Below are 19,616 nucleotides of genomic sequence, written 5' to 3' on the forward strand. Positions count from 1 at the left end.
GGGAGGGATGCCTGGGAAGCCGGGCCTTCCTCCAAAAAGCTATGCCCAAGGTTGTGAGGTCCTGAGAGCAGGAACTGTGGCATTTTCTTCAGCATCCAACATGATGCTAGGATGCTATTGGGTGGTCCAATGTGTATATCAGATGACTGGATGGAAGTCATTCAGACTGAAGGGGGGATGTCTTCAGTCACCTGGAGGAGCAGGAAGGCACGCGTTGGACATGAGAACCACTAGCCCCTGAAGGACCACGATGGGTGTGAGAACCACTAGCCCCTCCTGGACTATGATGGGTACGAGAACCACTAGCCCCTGAAGGACCATGATGGGTGTGAGAACCACTAGCCCTAGCCAGACCATGATGGGTGTGAGAATCACTAGCCCCTGCTGGATCACAATGGCTGTAAGAACAACTAAGCCCCTGCCAGACCACGATGGGTGTAAGAACCACTAAGCAAACCCCTGCTGGACCACGATGGGTGTGAGAACCACTAGCCCCACCGGACCACGATGGGTGTGAGAACCACTAGCTCCTCCTGGACCACGATGGGTATAAGAACCACTAAGCCCCTGCCGGACCACGATGGGTATGAGAACCACTAGCCCCACCGGACCACGATGGGTGTGAGAACCACTAGCCCTTCCTGGACCACGATGGGTGTGAGAACCAGTAGCCCCTCCTGGACCACGATGGGTGTGAGAACCACTAAGCCCCTGGGGGGCCACGATGGGTGTGAGAACCACTAGCCCCACTGGACCGCAATGGGTGTGAGAACCACTAGCCCCACCGGACCGCAATGGGTATGAGAACCACTAGCCCCTCCTGGACCACGATGGGTGTGAGAACCACTAGCCCCTCCTGGACCATGATAGGTGTGAGAACCACTAGCTCCTGCCAGACCATGATGGATGTGAGAACCTCTAGCCCCTGCAGGACCACGATGATGCAGGCTGGGAGGGCTGAGCTGGTTTGGGGAGGGAGTAAAAGGCCAGAGTGCACCCTGTGGAGGAGCTGTCTGTAATTGAGAAGGAGCCACTGGAAAGAGATCTGCATTTGCAGGAAGCTCTCATCTGACCCCAGGCTGGGGACTGGGCCAGCTGAGAGCACTGGATGAAAAGACTGATGTTCAGATGTTGGATGGCAGGGGGTTAGAGTATCATCCAGAGGCTTCTCCTCTCCCTGCTGCTCTTCTTTCCCCCATCTTTTTCCTTTCTCCTACACTGATGAGTGGTCTTGCATAGGAGCCTGTAACCAATACCATTAGGAATTCTCCCCCACATATGCCCAGGGAGGCCAGACACCAGGGAAGAGCCAGATGTTCCTTGCAGGGCAGGCCTGGAGCTTCAGTGAGTCATGACCTGGAACCTGTGGCCACCCTGCCTCAGTAGGAGCTGGAATCACCAGACTTCTCATTAAATGTGAAAAGTAAGTAACCCTTATCTTGTTTAAATCCCTACAACTAAGCCAACTGGCTCATACCAGCCATCCAAGAAAATTGCTCTAAATCTCTTGTTTTTATAAGAATCTCAGGCAAAGAAGGTATTCCAGAGAATTCAGAGCAAAAAGGCTTTTCTGGGAAGCAATGGTAGCCACATATTTAGTATCAGAGATTCAGAGCCAAGGGAGTTTATGGGAGGCAATGCATATTTCATGCACTCTTATTCTCTTTAATGTTGCACAGTATTATCTAGTGCTTTAGGAGTCAAGTAGGGGCAGCAGTTCTCATAAGGAGGCTGCTTCCAAGGCGGGTTTCACTAAGAGATTCCCATCTCCTCCTCCATACCACTAAACTGATGATTACCATTACCATATTAAAGATGCTTGTGTGTGAGCACCTGCAAGTCTATTCCACTGTCAAAGCTGAAAATGTGGAAATTCTTAAAGAGTGGTGCTAAAAAGTCTATCTGGTCCCCGTGATAAGATGTGCATAACCTCAACTGCATCCTGAGAAAACACCAGCCGAACTGAAATGGTTAGACAGTCTGCAAAGTACCTGAACAACACGTTTTATAAGAGTCAAGGCCATGAAAGACAAGGAAAGACATAGGAGCTATTACAGGTTAGAATGGACTGAAAAGATCTGACAACTAAGTGCAATGTGGGATCTGGAGTGGACACAGAAGCATAAGCACTGGTGAACACTGAGAAGTCTGTGGTTTAGCAGACAGCCTGTGCCAGTGGTCGTTCAGTCTTAATCCTTGTGCCTGCTCATGTGAGATAGCATTCGGGAATGCCGGCGAGAGATACAGGAGCTCTGTGCCCTATCTTAGCAACTCTCCTGTTAAGCCTAATTTCCAACTAAAAAGGCAAAATGTAATCTACCAGGCCCTTTGGCTGTGGTCAACTTACTGTTGCTTGGTCCTGCCACGTATGATTTCTAGGTTCTCAAAAGCATGGAGGTCCGTCCTGTTTTCAGGCCAAGCCTGAATCAGCAAAAACCCTGTAAGGCAGAGGAGACTCAGACACACACCACACAGGAGTTTCTTTTTTGTATGAGACGTTACTCTAGACTCTCAGGGACTTTGTATTATAGGAACAGTGAGTGGGAAAACTGGATTTGCTTTCTTTTTCGTTATCATCTTCTCTGAGTGTACATGCGAATGGGCGGATGCAGGCCAGCCAGAGTTCACAGCTGCCTCCCGCCTCCCCCAGCGATTCCCCATGTCTCCCGCCGCCCCTCTGGCTGTGGCCCTGGGACCCCTGCTGCGCGGGGTATCTGATTACCCCCAAGAGGCTCCTGCTGCGATTATCTGCCAATTATGGATCTGGTATCACATACAAGGAGCTTTACAGATTTTCCTTATTTGATTCCAACCCTAAAACAGTCGTGTTATATAAGTCTAATGTTCCCATTTTAGAGAGGAAGGAAGCGGAGCTCAGGTGGCAGTCATGGACCCAAGGCTTGCCCGTGGCCCCACAGGGCTCTGGCATCCAGTTTCAAAAGCCTGAGGCCCAGGCTGCCCCTCGCCTACCCCTGTCTTCTCCCTCTACCCGCAGGGGTTATGGGCCACCAAGGCAGCTGGCTGGGGCCGGGTAGGAGGGAGAAAGCGTGTTCACATGCGCAGTGAATGACCCAAGCCTGGGCTTAACGTGTCCCTTTTGCCTGCAGGGAAACTGTACTTTTGAAAAGTATCAAAACATCAGCCATTAATGGTAAAATTTCAGAAGAAATGTTTTTATTCCAAGGGAGAAGGAAATATGTCTAAAAGTTCTCGCTCTAAAACACTGATTTCCCATTTATATTCATGCGATCATTCAGCTCAAACCTGTGATTTCCTTTACGGTTTTCAGAATATCCAGTTCCTGTGGATCCAGAGGCGGAGTGTGTGTGAAGGAGTCACTGAAACAAACAACAGGTGATTATGGATCACCAGTCTCTATCGGTTAAAAAGGCAGACTTTGTTTTTCTCTATACAAGTAACTGAACCTGTGACTCACCCCCTAAATGCCACCGGCAGGATGTGGAGATCGCCACTGATGGAGGTGCAGTTTTTGAAGTGTTTAATATTTGTAGCATTTATGGAGAGTGTGTCTTTAAATTCACCAATACCTATTCCATTACACACTGCAGAGATAAGAGAGACGTGTATTCCGTTCACATTGGTGGATTAAGAATAGCTAGGGATCCACAGGCAGAGGGAAGCAGGAAGGAATTCCAGTCGCGGGAACTGCCGCTGCCACATCAGCCTTCATTCACTCAACAAACACTGACGGGGCTGGGGAGGGTGCGGGGGGCAGGGGGACACGAGGACCTATAGCACACTTTGGGGCTACGGCGGTGTAGGAGATGCCATCCCTGTCACCGCACACCGACCTTGCATTCTCCTCATTATTTCCCCTGGGCCGCATGGAGCTGGACTGCTTCCAGCTCTGCCTTCCCTGGATTCTCCCCAGGGCTGGGCATCTGGCAGCTGCTGAGGGGCTGGCTCTGTGCACTGTTCTCGTCGGAGCCCCCCACCCTATCACAACCTTCAGTGCCTTCCCATTGCCTAACCTGGCTTTGCAGCTTATCTTCTATTTTAAAGAAATGATATTTATAGTTGTTTTTTAATGAGAAGAAGAAGTAGTGTTCATTTGGAGGTGGCATGAAAGCCCAGCCTCAGCAGCTGAGAACAAGCCTCATCCGCACACCAGCGGGCTTCCTACCTTTGCGGCAAGGCCCTTCGCACTTCTTACACTTGCGGACGCCGTCTTCCTCCATCTCATAGCTGTCGGCCCCGCAGGCTCGGACGCACGAGCCGTGATCTGTCACCACATAATTACCTGGGGAAGAGAGCATGAAAGGAAGGTGACGACGGTGGCGCCAGGTGCTCGGGCCTCACACAGACAGTCCAGGTCCTCCTCTTGAGGGCTGATGGAAAGGCTCCATCCTCCTTTGGCTTTATTTACTTTAAGGACAAAGAATGAAAGATTGCAAATAGAAAAGGAATTCCGTTCAATAGTTTAATAAATTCTAGGCTGCAATGTGGATAATACAGGTGTTTCATCAGGGCAGGAAACAGGTGTCAGGGAAAAAGCATGGCGTTGCTCACTAGGTTAAAGCACCTCTGTGAGCTCATGTTCTTCCTTGTAGGATCTGTCCCCAGGGCTTATGGTTAAAGTTGGAATGCTCATTAAAAATACGTAAACCTAAAAAAAGGACTCTTCCACCGAAGCAGCTATAGGTGAGGCTGCATTTTATTCTTGCGGCTGATGCCAGCTTTGCTCTCCATGGCCCTTCCCGACGTGGCCCTGGGTCCCTTGAGGGGCCAGCTGTTCTGTGTCCCAGCAGGCACCTCAGCCCTCTCCTCCACCTGCTCCCACCTTTAAAGTAATTCATTTGTGTTGATAGCTGACTTCTGTGTTATTTTTGGGAGCCCTATGTGTTCCTTTTTTGTTTGTTTGAGATGGAGTCTTGCTCTGTCACCCAGGCTGGAGTGCAGTGGTGTGATCTCAGCTCACTGCAACCTCCGCCTCCTGGGTTCGAGTGATTCTCCTGCCTCAGCCTCCTGAGCAGCTGTGATTATAGGCAAGCACCACCACGCTCAGCTGATTTTTGTATTTTTAGTAGAGACGAGGTTTCACCTTGTTGGCCAGGCTGGTCCTAAACTCCTGACCTCAGGCAATCCAGCCCCCTTGGTCTCTCAAAGTGCTGGGATTACAGGCATGAGCCAATGAGCCACTGTGCCCGGCCTGCTCCTGTTTTAAGTTCCCCAAGAAGATCCTCAAAAATATTTATAGGACCTTGGTGATTCTTCTGTGAACCATCTGCTCTCGGTATCTCAGGCTCGAGGTGTTTTCCTATGGATTTTAAAGCTCTATTAAGTCCTATCTCAAAGACTCTATCTGTGTCATCAATGTGGCACATTTTTCTTTAGCTTCGTTTGTCATTTACCTTATAATGGCTTATTATTTTGTATTTTTTCCCCTATACAGAGTGTAAAATTTTTCATGGACACAAATCTGGCAGGGTAAAATCTACCCCTCATAATTTTTCTTTCAATTTTTTTTTCTCAGTTAATCTCCCCTTCTAGAGATCAAGACTGGCTTCTAAAACTCTTTCATTAGACAAAGTTTTGTTTTCTCTAACAGGAAGTATTTTATGTCACAATTTCCCTAAACTCTGGAGCCACCAGGACAAATGTAAGTACAAACAAGCAAAACTCAAACCCAAACCATTAAAACAAAACAAAATAAAAACAAAGACAAAACGTCTGCAATACTCCGAAGAGGCATAACTTTCACTAGAATTTTAACCACTCAAGAAGGCAGGTCTTCTGATAGACTCTCTGATTTCGGTCTATTAAATACCTGCTTGGCACAAGCACTAAATAGTGACATGCCCACGGCTTTATGCCCAGCAGACAACTGAATACCCTCGGCTGTGGATGCTGGCTGAGTGGTGAGGGCTGAGCAGCAGGTGTTTCTCCTGTGAGGTGGCCTGGCCCCAAGTTCTGCCCTGTGCACTGAGCAGCCCCCGTGGGTGGGGATGGCCACCACCTACCCGCTCCTCGGGAGCAAGGCAGCCCCTCACCTCTGCGCCTGGACGGGCACAGGGTTGCCTCCCCCTAGCGAGGCAAACACATCCACCCAAATACTCTCCAAGATGGGATACTCCAGGGCTCAGCAGGAGACAGAGCGGGACAAGGATGCCTGATCAGTCAGAGGGCCCACAGAGGAGGACTCACGGGGACACTTCTTCACGCAGGTGGCACCAAAGCTGTATTTGCCCTCGGGGTTCACATCCATCTGGTATGTGGTGGGGTTGTAGAGCATGAGTGGGGGACAGGTGTCCTTGCACGTGGCTTCGTCTCGGAATTTGCGGCAGACCTGTGGAGGAGAAAGGACATGCTGGGCAAGTGAGGTAAGGACACTCGGCGCCACACACGGAGGAAGTGCAGCACTGTGTTGACTCCTGTCAGAAAGCCCAAGTTACTATCTTCACAGCTCAGTGTTCAACTAGTGGGGAAAACCGAGCTGGTGCCCTCTGCAGAGTCAGAAAGACCCTTCTCTAAAAAGTCCGTTTTTTTCTTAGGTGCACTGTCCCACCTATCATAATTTATGGACTATGATAAAAATACGTCTCTTTACTAACATACAGATGATGGAGTTCACATATTATAGCGGTGACTATGGAGTGAAATTATGTTTAAACTCAGATTACATTGGGCTTCCCTTATAAAGTACAGTTGAGGGTACATTTTATAATGTATTGCTGAATGGCAGAAAACCTTGCTAGAACGATGCCCTGTAAAGGGGCCAGACCCAGTGCAGCGGGGACTCTCCCTAAGATCAACCCTACGTCTTCACAGTCTTCTCCCTGGGGCTCACATTAGAAACAGCCCAGGCCAACCAAGTTACAATTCCTGGGTCTGGGTCCAGCCTCTGGAATTTAGGAATCTTCCCTGAAACCACAGAGAGATCTGCATTTAGTCTTAGGGAGGGCTTCGTCACACCAGCTCCCACTCCAGCAGTCACATCCACCAGCCTTGGCGTCTCCAGGGCTTCCAAGACACTTCTGACCTGCACCCTCCAGTGCTGCCCAGAGCCCGCTGGGGCAGCAAGGCTTCTGCTGGCACTTTCTGCAGTAATGGGGCGAGAGTGAGTACTTCAGGACCCCTTGAGGGCAAGGTGCAGCTCAGGAGGTGCCTGAGCAGTGGTGGAGGAGCCGAGGGATCCGTGTCAGGAGGCCCTAAGGCAGTCCCAGTTAGCAAGACCTGTGTGACTCTCCATAGGTCTCTTAGGGACCTCACAGTGTCAAGTCTCTGGAGGTATAGTCAAACAATAGAGAGAGTGTACTGCTGGCAACAAGGCACATTCATGCAAATACTTGCATGTAGTATTTAGTGCTTGTTCTGTGCCCAGGTCCTAATGCAGGACATCACAGGCATCGCATCATTTAAGCATTCAACTGGGAGAGACTTTGTTATGCACCATTGTCAGGTGAGGAAATGGAGGTATGGAGGTCCTATCATTTTCCCAAGGTCTCAGTGAGTGGTGGAGGTGGGATACTAAAGATACTTTGTCACCAGGCAGAGGGCAATATCCTGTCTGTTACTACAAATGCTAATTGACAGCTCCCCCACAGGAGGTCCTCTGTCCTGGTGTAGGTGGAGAGAGTGCAGTCACAGCCTGCTCCAGGGAGGCTGCCGGAGGGGCATCTTACCAGGCAGTCGCTCTCCCGGGGGCCCGTGCAGCCCGCGGCACACTGGTTGTGGCAGCAGTCACTGGGGGACTTGCCGCGGCAGCGCCCGGAGCACTGCTGGGCACAGATGATTTTGGTCACTGAAAAAGAGCAAAGGTCCCCCGTGAGCTGAAGAGTGAGGGTAGGATCATTTCCCAGGGACGTCGCAGAGTGCTCGCAGACTTTTTCACGAAAAAGTGGAGACACATTTGCTTCCAGTGAAATCACACTCAAGCGAAGTCAAACCATGCCCTTTTCTGATTGCCTCTTTTTTCTCCTGATTTATTTTTCATCACTTAAGAGAACTGATCAGATCAAGTCTAGACTTTGAGACCTGCTAAATAATTAGATACATCTTGGGCAATGCAGGAAGCACATACAAAGAACAGAAATACCTGCTGGGAAGTAGTGTTTAGAAGGGTCTAACAGCCACCCCACAATTCAGCTTAAGGACATAGAGTCCGTTTTTGAGCTCATGTCCACAGGTTCCTTGGCCACTGAGAGGCTGAGCCAGACAGCCATACCCGGGAGAATGGCCCTCTCCACCATAAAGCACGGTCCACATGGAAAAGTCCCCATGCGAAATCGTGCTCAGGCTTCTGTGTAGGTGGATACCAAAGAAAGCCAGGGAGGGAGAGGAAACAAGAAACCTGGTGACTGCTGTCAACAGGGACAAGTCTTCCATTCCCGGGAAAGTGTGCTGTGTTCAGAGGACAGGGCTGGGGTACCTGCTAATGTTCACTTATTGTTGTTGTTGTTGTTGTTTTGAGACGGAGTCTCGCTCTGTTGCCCAGGCTGGACTGCAGTGATGCGATCTTGGCTCACTGCAAGCTCCGCCTCCCTGGTTCACGCCATTCTCCTGCCTCAGCCTCCCAAGGAGCTGGGACTACAGGCGCCCGCCACCACGCCCGGCTAATTTTTTGTATTTTTAGTAGAGATGGGGTTTCACCGTGTTAACCAGGATGATCTCAATCTCCTGACCTCGTGATCCGCCCACCTCGGCCTCCCAAAGTGCTGGGATTATAGGCGAGAACCATCGTGCCTGGCACCTGCTGGTGTTCACTTATTTGTGACAGGCGGAAGCACCCAAAATAGCCCACCCTGGATTAACCACATGCGGTGAGATTTGCAAGACTGTCCTTCACCTACCAGTTCACATCTGGCCCTGTAATAAAATAACTCTTCGGAGTCTTCAAAGGGAAAACAAATCCAATCACCTAAGTAAGTGAAGGAAGAGAGGGGCGGTCACATGTGGGTCTGAGGCTGTTCACTGACTTACGTTTCTGGCAGTTCTCCTCTCCTGCACCCCAGCAGCTCCCATTGGGACAGCTTGGATCACACTTTTGGCCTGAAATGTAAAAGTAACAGATGCATATCTCAGTGAAAGGGAAGGAATGATGAGAAACTGATGACGCCCTTTCCCAGGCCTGAGTTAAGCATGTTCAATAAGTGAAGACAATCTTTTCAACTTATTATCTGATTGTTTGACTGGCTGGTTTGTAGAATCACTTAAGAGACCCCAATAAGAAAAGAAGATGAACCATGAACTGCTTTTATTTACGTCAGCTGTGGAAACTGAGGCAGAGAGTAATTACTGATACAGGCCACATAAGTGAGAATTTTTCATGAATTTGAGGTTCCTTGTTTACAATCTGCTTAGGCATGGAGCATTCCCTGGCATCTCCTGCCACAGCTAGAGTGTCTCGTCTGGCTGAGCCTTTGGCATGGACCCACTGCTTCCTTGCTGTGTCCAGTCTTGAGTGACTGCATGTGTCAGCCGTTCTGGGATTGTTAAGTCATGGCCTGTAAATAAAACCTTCTCGACTCCAAACCAGAGAGAAGCACAGAATGGTGCACAGAGGGTGAAATGTTAACAGTGCAGATCACTTTAATGACTGTGTAAAATCTTAGCTATCTGGTCAATTTTTGCAGTTTTTATAATTAGTTGATTACAAATTACAGCTGCAAAGGTTTTCTTCTCATCTGTTGAGTTTTCTTTTTATCAGTATTGAGAAGTCTGAAGGTCGAAGTGCTATATCTATATAGAAAGAGCAGGTTAACCACCAAATTTGTTAAAGAGTCCAGTCATGCAGATATCTTTTACTGTGAAGACATAGTAAACTAGAGGAGTTCATGGGTCCCGAGGTCCCCTGCAGTCAGGAAGAATTTAGATTTCAAACAGAAAAGCTGATGATCGATCTCCCATGTGACTGTGAAGCCAGGATACCACCAGGGCGAAGGGCGCTAATGCCGCACTGGTGCTCCTTAGAGTCATGAAGGCTGGGGAGGCTGGCATCACGACAGTGACAGCGGGGAATGGACGTTGTGAGGAGGGAGGCAGAGAGACTGCGACAGAGGTCTAGAGAAAGCAAGGTCATACAGAGGCATGCTAAAAGCAGCCAGGTCTGCAGCGTGCAATCCCATTCTTTCTACTTTTTACCCTGTACTCACATATAATTTTCAAATTTCTATTATAAGCACGTAATCGTTGTATAAGAGAGAAATGTTTAAAAGAAAAATGCATCTTTTCCTAACAGGGGAAACGTTTGCCAACAAACAAACTTAAGATCTGTTTATGATTCTAGTATTGACCATCTGTTACAAAAAAGAAATGCAGACACATCGTTTAAAATATGGATAATAGAAGAAAGCAAAAAGAAGATATGAGACTCATCCAGAGTTAATCAATATAGACATATAAGTCTATGTATATACAGGAATTGGAATCCCACTATACATTGTGTTATAACCTTAAAAACCCAGATAAAACATGACAATTTTTCCATGCCTTTAAATATGCTTCTATCTAACATGATTATCAATAGCATTGCTGCAGCATAATTTATTCAACCAATCTGTTATTTTTAGATATACAGTTTGTTCAGAAAATTTATTATAAGTAAGGCTGCAAGGATTCTTGTATAAGAATATGTTTGTACATCTCTTATGATTTGCACTTTCATTATTATTTCTTTTTCTCTTATTCATAAGTGTGATATTCATTGGTCAAAGCTATACATACTTTGAAGCTTTAGATACATATTGCAGGCGTATTGCCAAGCTTGGTTTTATTCACATATATGCCCACAAGCAGAACATGAGAATTTCTGTTTCTCCACACCCCAGCTGACCCAGGTGTTTAAAAGCAAAAGGAACCCAAATACTTCACAAAGGAAGATGTGATGCTTTCTTATTTTATTTTGACCTTTTTACTTCATTAGAAATAACATTTTACTTTATTGCTTGGCCATCTTTGTGTGTGTGTGTGTGTGTGTGTGTGTGTGTGTATGACAGAGAGAGAGAAAGAGAGAGAGGGAGAAGGAGAGGTTGCTCATGTTCTGGGTCAGGTTTTTATTAAGAGATTCATCTCTTTCTTAGTCTTTTAAAGATGACTTCAGGGAATGATATAGCAAGGATATTAACCCTCTTCATGGCAATCAGACATTGCACAATATTTTCCTGGTAGCCATTAACTTATTTTACATGAAAGTTTTCTTTTATGATGTCAGATTTTGGCTTTTCTTCAACTTGATATTACAAAATATTCATCTTTACTTTATGTTTCCTTCTGGCACTTACATATATTTTAAATATTATATGTATTTAATATGCATTTGGAATTTATATTACATGGAGTGGGTGATGGATTTATTTTAATTTTCTTTCAAGTAAACCCATTCATTCTAACTTCTAATGCCCAACTTCAACATAAACATAAAAGTTGGGCACACTGTGAAATTTTTCTGAATCTTAGACATCTTGTCCATAAAACACTTAAATCATCTCATGAGATTTTTTTTTTTTTTTTTTTTGGTGAAGACTAAATGAGACCCGTCCTGAGCAGGAATGTGTAGCCATAAAGCACCAGTCAAGAGAGGGGCTTCGTTTACCACAGGAGCCTGGCAGCAGTCCCAACTTGCCTCTAGATGGGAAGAAGGGAATTTCAGGTATCAGGTCGATGGTGAATTTGCACTCTCCAATGAGACTAACCCAACATACCTAGTTCCTTTTTAAAAATCCTTTATAGTTCTCTCACTTTGATATTTTCACCCCTAATAGTTAAGTCATTCCAGACCACTTATTGAATAATGAATTATTCCCTTACTGGCTTGAAATGTCAGCTCTTTATGGACTTTTGATTTTGCTAGGCTTATTCTTATTTGTCTTATTTTTATATTTATTCTTAAAGAAATGCTATATTGGCCTATAGTTCAAAGCCCTGTAGTATTTCAGTCTTTTTATTGCATGAGCCCACCCATCATTCCCCTTTCCAGCAGTTTCTTTGTGGGTCTTTCCCACAGTTGTTGTACAGAACATGGAGGCCTGCTATTGTGGGCTGCCTGACCTGATCCATGGCAAACACTGGCCCCATAACTGTTCCAGGTTCATTAAAAAAATGTGCACAATTTAACCTTCCCATTGTCCACCAGACAGCTGAAAAAATGCTAACCTTGATCTCATAATATGAAATGTTGCAATGTAAAATAAAGTGTTCCGTTTCTTGCAAACATAGCAGGTGTCGGGATGGGTATCTGGTGGAATAATACATCTATAAAACAAAGAGCCTCAATACTCATATTCACAGCAGCATTATTCAAACAGTCAAAAGATGGAAGCAACTCCAGTGTCTGTAGATGGGTGAATGGACAAACAACATGTAGTGTCAACATACAGTGGAATGTTATTCGGTCATGAAGAGGAAGGACATTCTTAACACATGCTACAACACGGATGAAACTTCGGGATATTTTGCTAGGTGAAATAAGCCAGACACAAAAGGACAGATACTATATGATTCCACCTGTATGAGAGCCCCAGAGCAGTCAAATTCATAGAGACATCAAGTGGACTGTTGCCTGCCAGGGCCAGAGGCTGGGAAGGAAGGGAGAGCAGGGAGTTACTGTCTAATGGGTAGAGTTTCAGTTTTGCAAGATGAAAAAGTTCTGTGTGTGGACAGTGGTGATGGCCGCACACCAATGTGGATGTGTAATGCCACTGACATTATAACTTACAATGGTTAAGATGGAAAATCTTGTATTATGGGCATTTCATCACAATCTATCCATAAAATAAAAAATAAAATATGCAAAAATCTAAAGTCCTCTAGTTGATGATTTTGAAGATTCATGTCAGATCTCTCTCTCTCTCTTTTTTTTTTTTTTTTTTGAGGGCAGAAAACAAACAGGCATCCACTGCACAGTTGTGGAGAAACAGAGAAGCAGGAAATGGTGATCACTTCTTATTCTAAAGAACAGAAAGGCCGGGCGATCAGGAATAGGCAAAGCCCAGGGGAGCTGGGTGAGGGTGAGCTTGCGTCTCAGAGTTCCCCATCAGTGCTGGCCTCAGCCACGGCGCCACCCTGACCTGCCCCTGATTTCCTGCCAGGCTTCCCCACAGGCTGCCTCACTGGTGAATGGGACAGGGACCAGGCCACCAGCATTCAAGGAAACATGGACAGACTTCCTCCCCATGGGCAGTGCCCAGCTGTGTGTGTGACTCCATGTGGCAGTGTTCACGCCCTCAGCTGGGGGTGGATTCAGCCCTGGTGCTTCAGGAGGGCCAGGGAGCCTCTGGAGACTCAGCAGCATGCAGGAGTCTGGCCAGTCTCAGCAGGACAGGCTGGGAGAGGCCCTGGTGCTGTCCGCCCTGTGAACAGCAGCTCTTCTCGGGACACAAGTGCTGCCCCTGCAGGGGATCTGCCTCGGGTGGCCTGCACTGCCAACCAGCTGGGCTGCCACCTGCCACAAAAAAACCATGTCTACGTCTGTGGTAAATACATGCTCTTCTAGTGGTCAGATATTTTGCTTACTTTTTGTTTCTGATTAACGTGACTTATTAAACATGGCTTCTCTCCCCGGCCCCAGTGCTGTAGAGCTCCCCCGCATAGGAACTGGAGGCAGAGATAGTGTGTATGTGATACTTACAGCTGCCCAGGTGGTTCTGGAAGTCCATGGACATGTTGCTGAGAAACTCGCTGCTGACTATGTCCCGCCACTGGATGCTCTCCACGTTGCACAGGGCAGGGTTGTTGCTGAACCGCACGGCGCCATGCAGGATTTCTGTGGGAGAATAGAACTGCTGTGAGCACCCTTTCCAGCTCCTTTAAATTCCCATGAAGGATGTACGTGCTCTTCACATTTACGTTCTGCTAAAGAGATGCCATGGTGCAAACAAGAGTCCTGCGATTAGCCCAGTGAACTTCCTGGGGGGCGGCCAGATAAAATTGTTAATGATAGTGCCATGGAGAAGCTAGGGTTTTCTCTGAATTGGGCTTTGAGCAATGATTAGAAATTTAGAAATATGGGGAGGAAGGAAGAGAATGGTTTAGTCAGTGGTCACAGCATAAATGATACGCATGTGGTAAGCTGGGGGTCCTGAGGGACTGATCGGTTGGACTGGAATGGTCACATGATGTAGGGGGTAGGCAGGGCAGGGAGGCAGGTCCCCAGCACTACAGTCCCGGATGCCAGGTGAGGGGTCAGCCTCCACCTTGCTTGCATGCCCAGGCGGAGCTTGTCATTAGAGAAAAGGGTGTGAGAGGGACACGAAGCAAGAAGAATCTGAATGTATGACAGAGACAGACAGACTCCAGGGATGCACAGGGCATTGAAACTGTACAGCTGTTTCCAAGGAAGAACTAAGAAGATGTGGAAAGGTCAGGGATGAACACATTCAAGCCTTTCCAAAGTGGGAGTGTTCCATCGATAACATTAAACATGAACACTGACAGAACGACATATGTGTGCAAAACCCTGTGCAAGTGCTGTGGGTGCCGCAAGGATGAATGAGACCCACTGGCTCCGATCTGGGAGCTGACACGCTTGGGGACAGACATGTCACACACTCTAACCACCTTATGCCCAGGGAGACCCTGACACACAGTGAGGCTGGGTACCTCGCTGGCTGATTTATAAGCAGTATCTTCATTCATTCTCACAATGGTGCAATAACCATCTGTGATTTTAACAGAGAGAAAATCGACCTTTGATACATGAAGCAACGCCCAGCGCCCCAGGCAGGGAATGGGCGTGTTGTGTGTACAGAGTACCAACGTGGGAAAGGAGGGATTCACCCCGGAGGCTGCTAGGAAAAAGAGCTTTCCCAGGAGGGGACAGGCACACATCTTAGAGGAATGTGGAAGTGAGGGCTGAAGGCTTCCCGCGGACAGGAGACGCAGTGCAGGGAAACAGTGGAACAGGTGGACGGCTTCTTCAGTGGATGTGCAGAAGCAAGGAACCGAGGGAGGAAGGCTGCGGTCATGAGGGCTGAATCGTGGTGCTTTGTTTATCAGGTTGGAGACGACAGCAGAACCATCCGTGAAAACACTCATGAGAAAACCGTGCACAGGTGGATGGAACTCAGGAGAGGACAGGGCTGGAAACACCAACAGGGCTGTCCAGGCTGCTGTGGTAGCTTGGACAACAGACCAAGGAACTGAGAGAGAGAGCAGGGGGTGGGGTGGGGAGAGCACAGAGGGAGAGTCAGAGCGGGCCTTCAGCACACCCCAGGCAGTGACTGCCAGAGGAGGGCCAGCGCAGGTGAGGGGGGCTGCAGGAGCCGCTTCCGGGTGGCTTAGCCAAGGAGGCAGGCACCCAGGTGTAAGGGAAGCTCACCCTACAGCAGGCCCTACGTTAGCTATTAATGATATCACATTAACTAATCTGCATCTATACAATCCCAGCCTTGGTTTAAAAAGCAATTATACCAAGGAAGTGGAAGGAGCTGGTGAGACCTTTTCCTACAGTCACTTAATTTTCTGCACCACCTAGGAAGTACCTCATCATTTTTTAGCAGCTATGCCATCCACATTTTTGAAGATGAGGAAACAGAGACACGGAGGGATTGGAGAATGTGCTCCGGAGCCTTCTGGCTGCTGAGGGATGGGGCCGGGCAGGAACCCAGAGGGTCTGGCTCTGAGGTCCAGGCACCCGCACAGGCTGCCTCCCTCCGAGACAGCGCGTGAGGCGCACTGTAGGAACCTGTGTACCAGGCCATCTCACAGGAAGCAGGCACAGCACAAGCATGTGCGCGGCTGCTCTGAGCAGCAGGGGGTGTGGGGGAATCACACAATTTTATAGGTGGTGAACCGAGGAGTCACGCCTGGAGGTGCTGGCTTGGGTCCCAGAGCTGCACCCCTGTTGGGCTCCAGTCACTTCCGATATGACTCCCTCTGCTGGGCACCCCTTTCATCACACCCTTTTCCTACCAGCACTGCCTCCCTGTCAGAACTGCATGGCACAGGAGGGGTGTTGAGAACCCTGGGGCAGAGACTGGTGGCCATAGCTGGCTTCTCCATTCACTAGCTGGGGGCCTCAAGGGAGTTACTTGATTGCCATTTATTTATTTGTAAAATGGCAGAACACAGCCAGTCCCTGGCTTACCATGATTTAACATAGATTTTTGACTTTGCCATGGTGTGAAGGCAATACACATTCAATTAGCCCTGAAATCCGACCTAATGATGCCTTCACCCTTGGCGGGGTCCAGCCAGATAGGATCCCATCGTAAGTCAAGGAGCATTTGTACAATGCCTACTTTGAAGAAAGGTTGGGGGCGTTAAATGAAGTCACCGATTTAACATTCCTGGCCCCAAACCTACTGAACAGTGAGGCACAATCACTGCTGTCTCCAGTTTTTAAAAATCAACTTCCCTCTCTTCTATCATCCTTCATTGTTTCCTCTCACAGGAGCCTCATGTGTCCTACTCACAAAAATTCAAAGTTCTAGAACACCTCATTCTCTGTCCTTAACTTACACACGATTTTCTGTGTAGCAGTGCGACTCTCGAAACTGTCCTCAATGTGAATTGATTTGTACTGTATGTATGTCTTTTATCCTTGAGGTCCAAGTAAAAAGACTGGCAGTTTATTCACTGCCTATGCGCATAGATTCACAATTCCTGCCCAGCTTGTCTGGTCATACCCTCTTTTACTCAGAATCTTTACAATGTCTTACTATCTCTCCGTATTTTTTCATGTCCATGGAAACACTGGTACCCCGCTTAAATCTTCCCATTCCAGTATCTGCCATCTTCTCAGTAACTTCCCCTGCAGTATCTTACACACAGCTGGCACTCAGTGCACATGTACTGGATAAAAATGAAAGTCTTCTCCAAGGTAGAATTGAGTGACAAGCTCACTGGGAGCCGTCGGAACTGCTCTCTGCATTTATAAAGCCCCAGCCTTGGCATCCCAGCCTCTCACCCTGTAAGTTTCTCATGGGCAGCTCCTTCAGTCCGGTTTTATTTGCATCATAGTTAGATAAGACTGCTAAGGCATAGGAATTTTCATAGTACATGTTTCCTCTGATGATCTGCAGGTTTTCCAAAGGAATCCGCTCCACTGTGTTGAGGGCGATGAGGACATAACCAGCCACCTCCTGGATGGTCTAAGAAGAGAAAACACAAATGCGTGACTTCTCTTTTGAGGAACTCAAGAACTCAAGGTCTAAAATGGGTCCATGGAGCCCTAGGACACTCAGTTGAACCCTAACGCCCACGAGTGCTCAACAAATGTAAAACAGGTAGATGACTGCAGTCATGGACACAGGAGGAAGCATTTCCACGATTTGCAACAATCCCTGTACGTTCGCCTTTGACACCTGTGATCACGAGCAGTAAGCATTGTTCTGGAATGCCGTGCTCTCATGCCGCATGGGGTTCAACACTCTCCAGTGAAAATGGAAATTAAAAAGAATTACTTTGTATCTGTCTTGCATTATTTCTTATTTAAAAAGGAAGGGAAAAAGAAAAACAGAAGGCTAAGTAAATCTCATCCAAAGTTCAATGAAACTCTGAAGCCTTCAGAGCTGGCTCCTATGGGGTCATTAGCACCTATTGTGAAGTAATAATTCTGTGACTAGCTGGGTGAAACTCTTGGTAGCTTGAAATCAGCTCTGGTAGGAGTATTTACACTAAGGAAATACACTAAGGAAACAGGCAAATGGTGCAAAGCAGGGCTTTTAAAAAGAGCTAAGAGCTAGTATGGCAACACACCATGACTGAGGCAATGGTCAGGGATAAACATCAGTGTCTATGATGACAGCGGAACTCCAGATTAGCCTGTTTCTCTTTGATATTCTTTTCTAGCTATTACTTGACACTAGCTGGTAAAATGGCTTTCTCTTAAAACTCTCATTTGTAGCTCTGTAAGACTTGTCATTGCCATAGCAAAAATAAACACACTTCAAGTGGAATTCTGCCCAGGGCTTTCTCCACTTAGATTTTCTCCAATTTTATTTGTGTAGGAAAATCAAAGTCACCAACCTTTAAGAAGGAAAGATCATAATTCCTCTGCACGTAGGTAATTTCCAAATTCCCAAGGACCACCTCACAGTTATTGAACATCCTCTGGAGGCTGAGAAAATGATCTTCAAAAGTGCCCAACTGTGTGAGTTTGTTACTCGTGCCTTGGCAAACTGGAATAAAAAGAAAGATATCACATGAAATACTGAAAAATGCAGAAAAACTAAAATAAAACAATCCCTCAAGGTCTAGGTAATAAGGCTAGCAGTTTCTTCACTCCCTCCACACAGAGACTCGCCCATTTCTGCCCAAGTCATCTGGTCACAAAGCTTACTAACTTTGTGAGCTTTAGTGACTGATAATACAAATTCTCACTGATGGATACAGCAAAGCAAATGTGATAAAAGATCTTTATATAAGGTGCAATTCATAGTAAGTGATAGCTTGTCCCTATAATGCATGAAATTGCATTAAAATGCCAAAATTAAAAAATGTTGAAATTTAAAGGCATGGGCGGTAGATGAAAATTCTATGAAAATCTCTAAGACAAGATTAACCTGTAAGAGCTCTAGTAGGCAAAAAATAAATTTCACAAGGTATTTCACTAATATAACTGAGTTAATAACTATATAATGAATTTTTTACTTCGCAAAAATATAGTATGTCACATTGTTGTGTGTGCAAAGAATGTTTACAAACATAGCATACACTGGGCAGTAGTGTACACAACATTGTACACCTAAAATCAGTGACAAAAGTGTAAATTAAAAACCTAACTGGCTGCAGATTAAAAATATTATTCAAATGAATGCATCAAAGAATAAATCAAAGGTCTAATGTAGAATATTCAGAAAATAACAAACATCAAAATACAACATTTAAAAACACCCTCAGCTAGTGAGAAACCCACACATCCCTGTGTTCGTCCACACTCCGTGTTGATCCACCCAGCACAGGCAGAGGTGCAGTTACTTCCCTCACCACCAACACATAGTCCTGTATGCTTGGGTCCTTAATATTTCAAGGCATCAAACTTAATCCAAGAAAAAAGTTTTAAATTAAGGGACAACGTTGGACCATATAAATGGAAGTGGTTATCCATTTTTAAAAGCAAAGGAGAGGATTGTAATAAAGTTGTATTTACAGCACTAGCTCTTTGAAAGGCATGTTTAGGCGAGCATAACAAAACAGAGTCTTGGGGCTTTTGAGGCAGAGAGTGTGTAAAGCGACTATAATTTGAACCCAAATTATCTTAAGAGTGAAGAAATATGGCCTCTGGCTTTGGATGTTGGGTTGAGCCCTGGCCAGGTTCTTCCTCATCTGCAAAGGCGCTCCTGCAATCACAGTAACCAGGTGGTAGAGCACAAACCATGGCCAAAATCAATACACTGGCACTTTCTTCAATGCTTTTTACATGTGCATTTCTATTTTATAGGCTTCTTTGTTCCCTCCCCATGGGAATGATTCTAAAGAGTATCATCGGACTGTCTGCCCTTGCAATGAGCCATGGAAATGAGCACATGTTCAGACAGCGCATAACCAACCCAAAGCACTTACACAAACATTAAATATGAAGCAATCTTCACATCCTCTTTAACTCTGTGGGGATTTCCCTGTTCTTCCCTTCTGTGTTCTCATTCAATTTCAGTGATAACGATAACTTTCACATGGGAACCATGACAGTTGACAAGATGGAGTCCCTCTCTCCTATC

General features: G+C 46.6%; 1 protein-coding gene across 2 annotated transcripts in view; it reads right to left on the minus strand.

Annotated features, from left to right (window-relative positions):
• The window catches only part of EGFR (epidermal growth factor receptor), a 100,788-nt gene that overhangs the window by 50,389 nt on the left and 30,783 nt on the right, over window positions 1–19,616 (minus strand). The window contains exons 2-11 of one of the 2 annotated variants that reach the window (XM_011966773.1): window positions 17,926–18,077; window positions 16,865–17,048; window positions 13,586–13,720; window positions 8,941–9,009; window positions 7,644–7,762; window positions 6,166–6,307; window positions 4,145–4,261; window positions 3,437–3,563; window positions 3,265–3,338; window positions 2,348–2,438 (exon numbers count right to left, since the gene is read on the minus strand). In XM_011966773.1, coding sequence (XP_011822163.1) covers window positions 2,348–2,438; window positions 3,265–3,338; window positions 3,437–3,563; window positions 4,145–4,261; window positions 6,166–6,307; window positions 7,644–7,762; window positions 8,941–9,009; window positions 13,586–13,720; window positions 16,865–17,048; window positions 17,926–18,006 — 1,139 coding nt within the window. In that variant the 5' untranslated portion in view covers window positions 18,007–18,077. Of the gene's footprint in view, window positions 1–2,347; window positions 2,439–3,264; window positions 3,339–3,436; window positions 3,564–4,144; window positions 4,262–6,165; window positions 6,308–7,643; window positions 7,763–8,940; window positions 9,010–13,585; window positions 13,721–16,864; window positions 17,049–17,925; window positions 18,080–19,616 lie in introns of those variants that run through there. The other variant, XM_011966774.1, reaches the window with a different exon arrangement.

The sequence above is a fragment of the Mandrillus leucophaeus genome, unplaced genomic scaffold (assembly GCF_000951045.1).
Source record: "Mandrillus leucophaeus isolate KB7577 unplaced genomic scaffold, Mleu.le_1.0 Scaffold772, whole genome shotgun sequence".
Lineage (NCBI taxonomy): Eukaryota > Metazoa > Chordata > Mammalia > Primates > Cercopithecidae > Mandrillus > Mandrillus leucophaeus.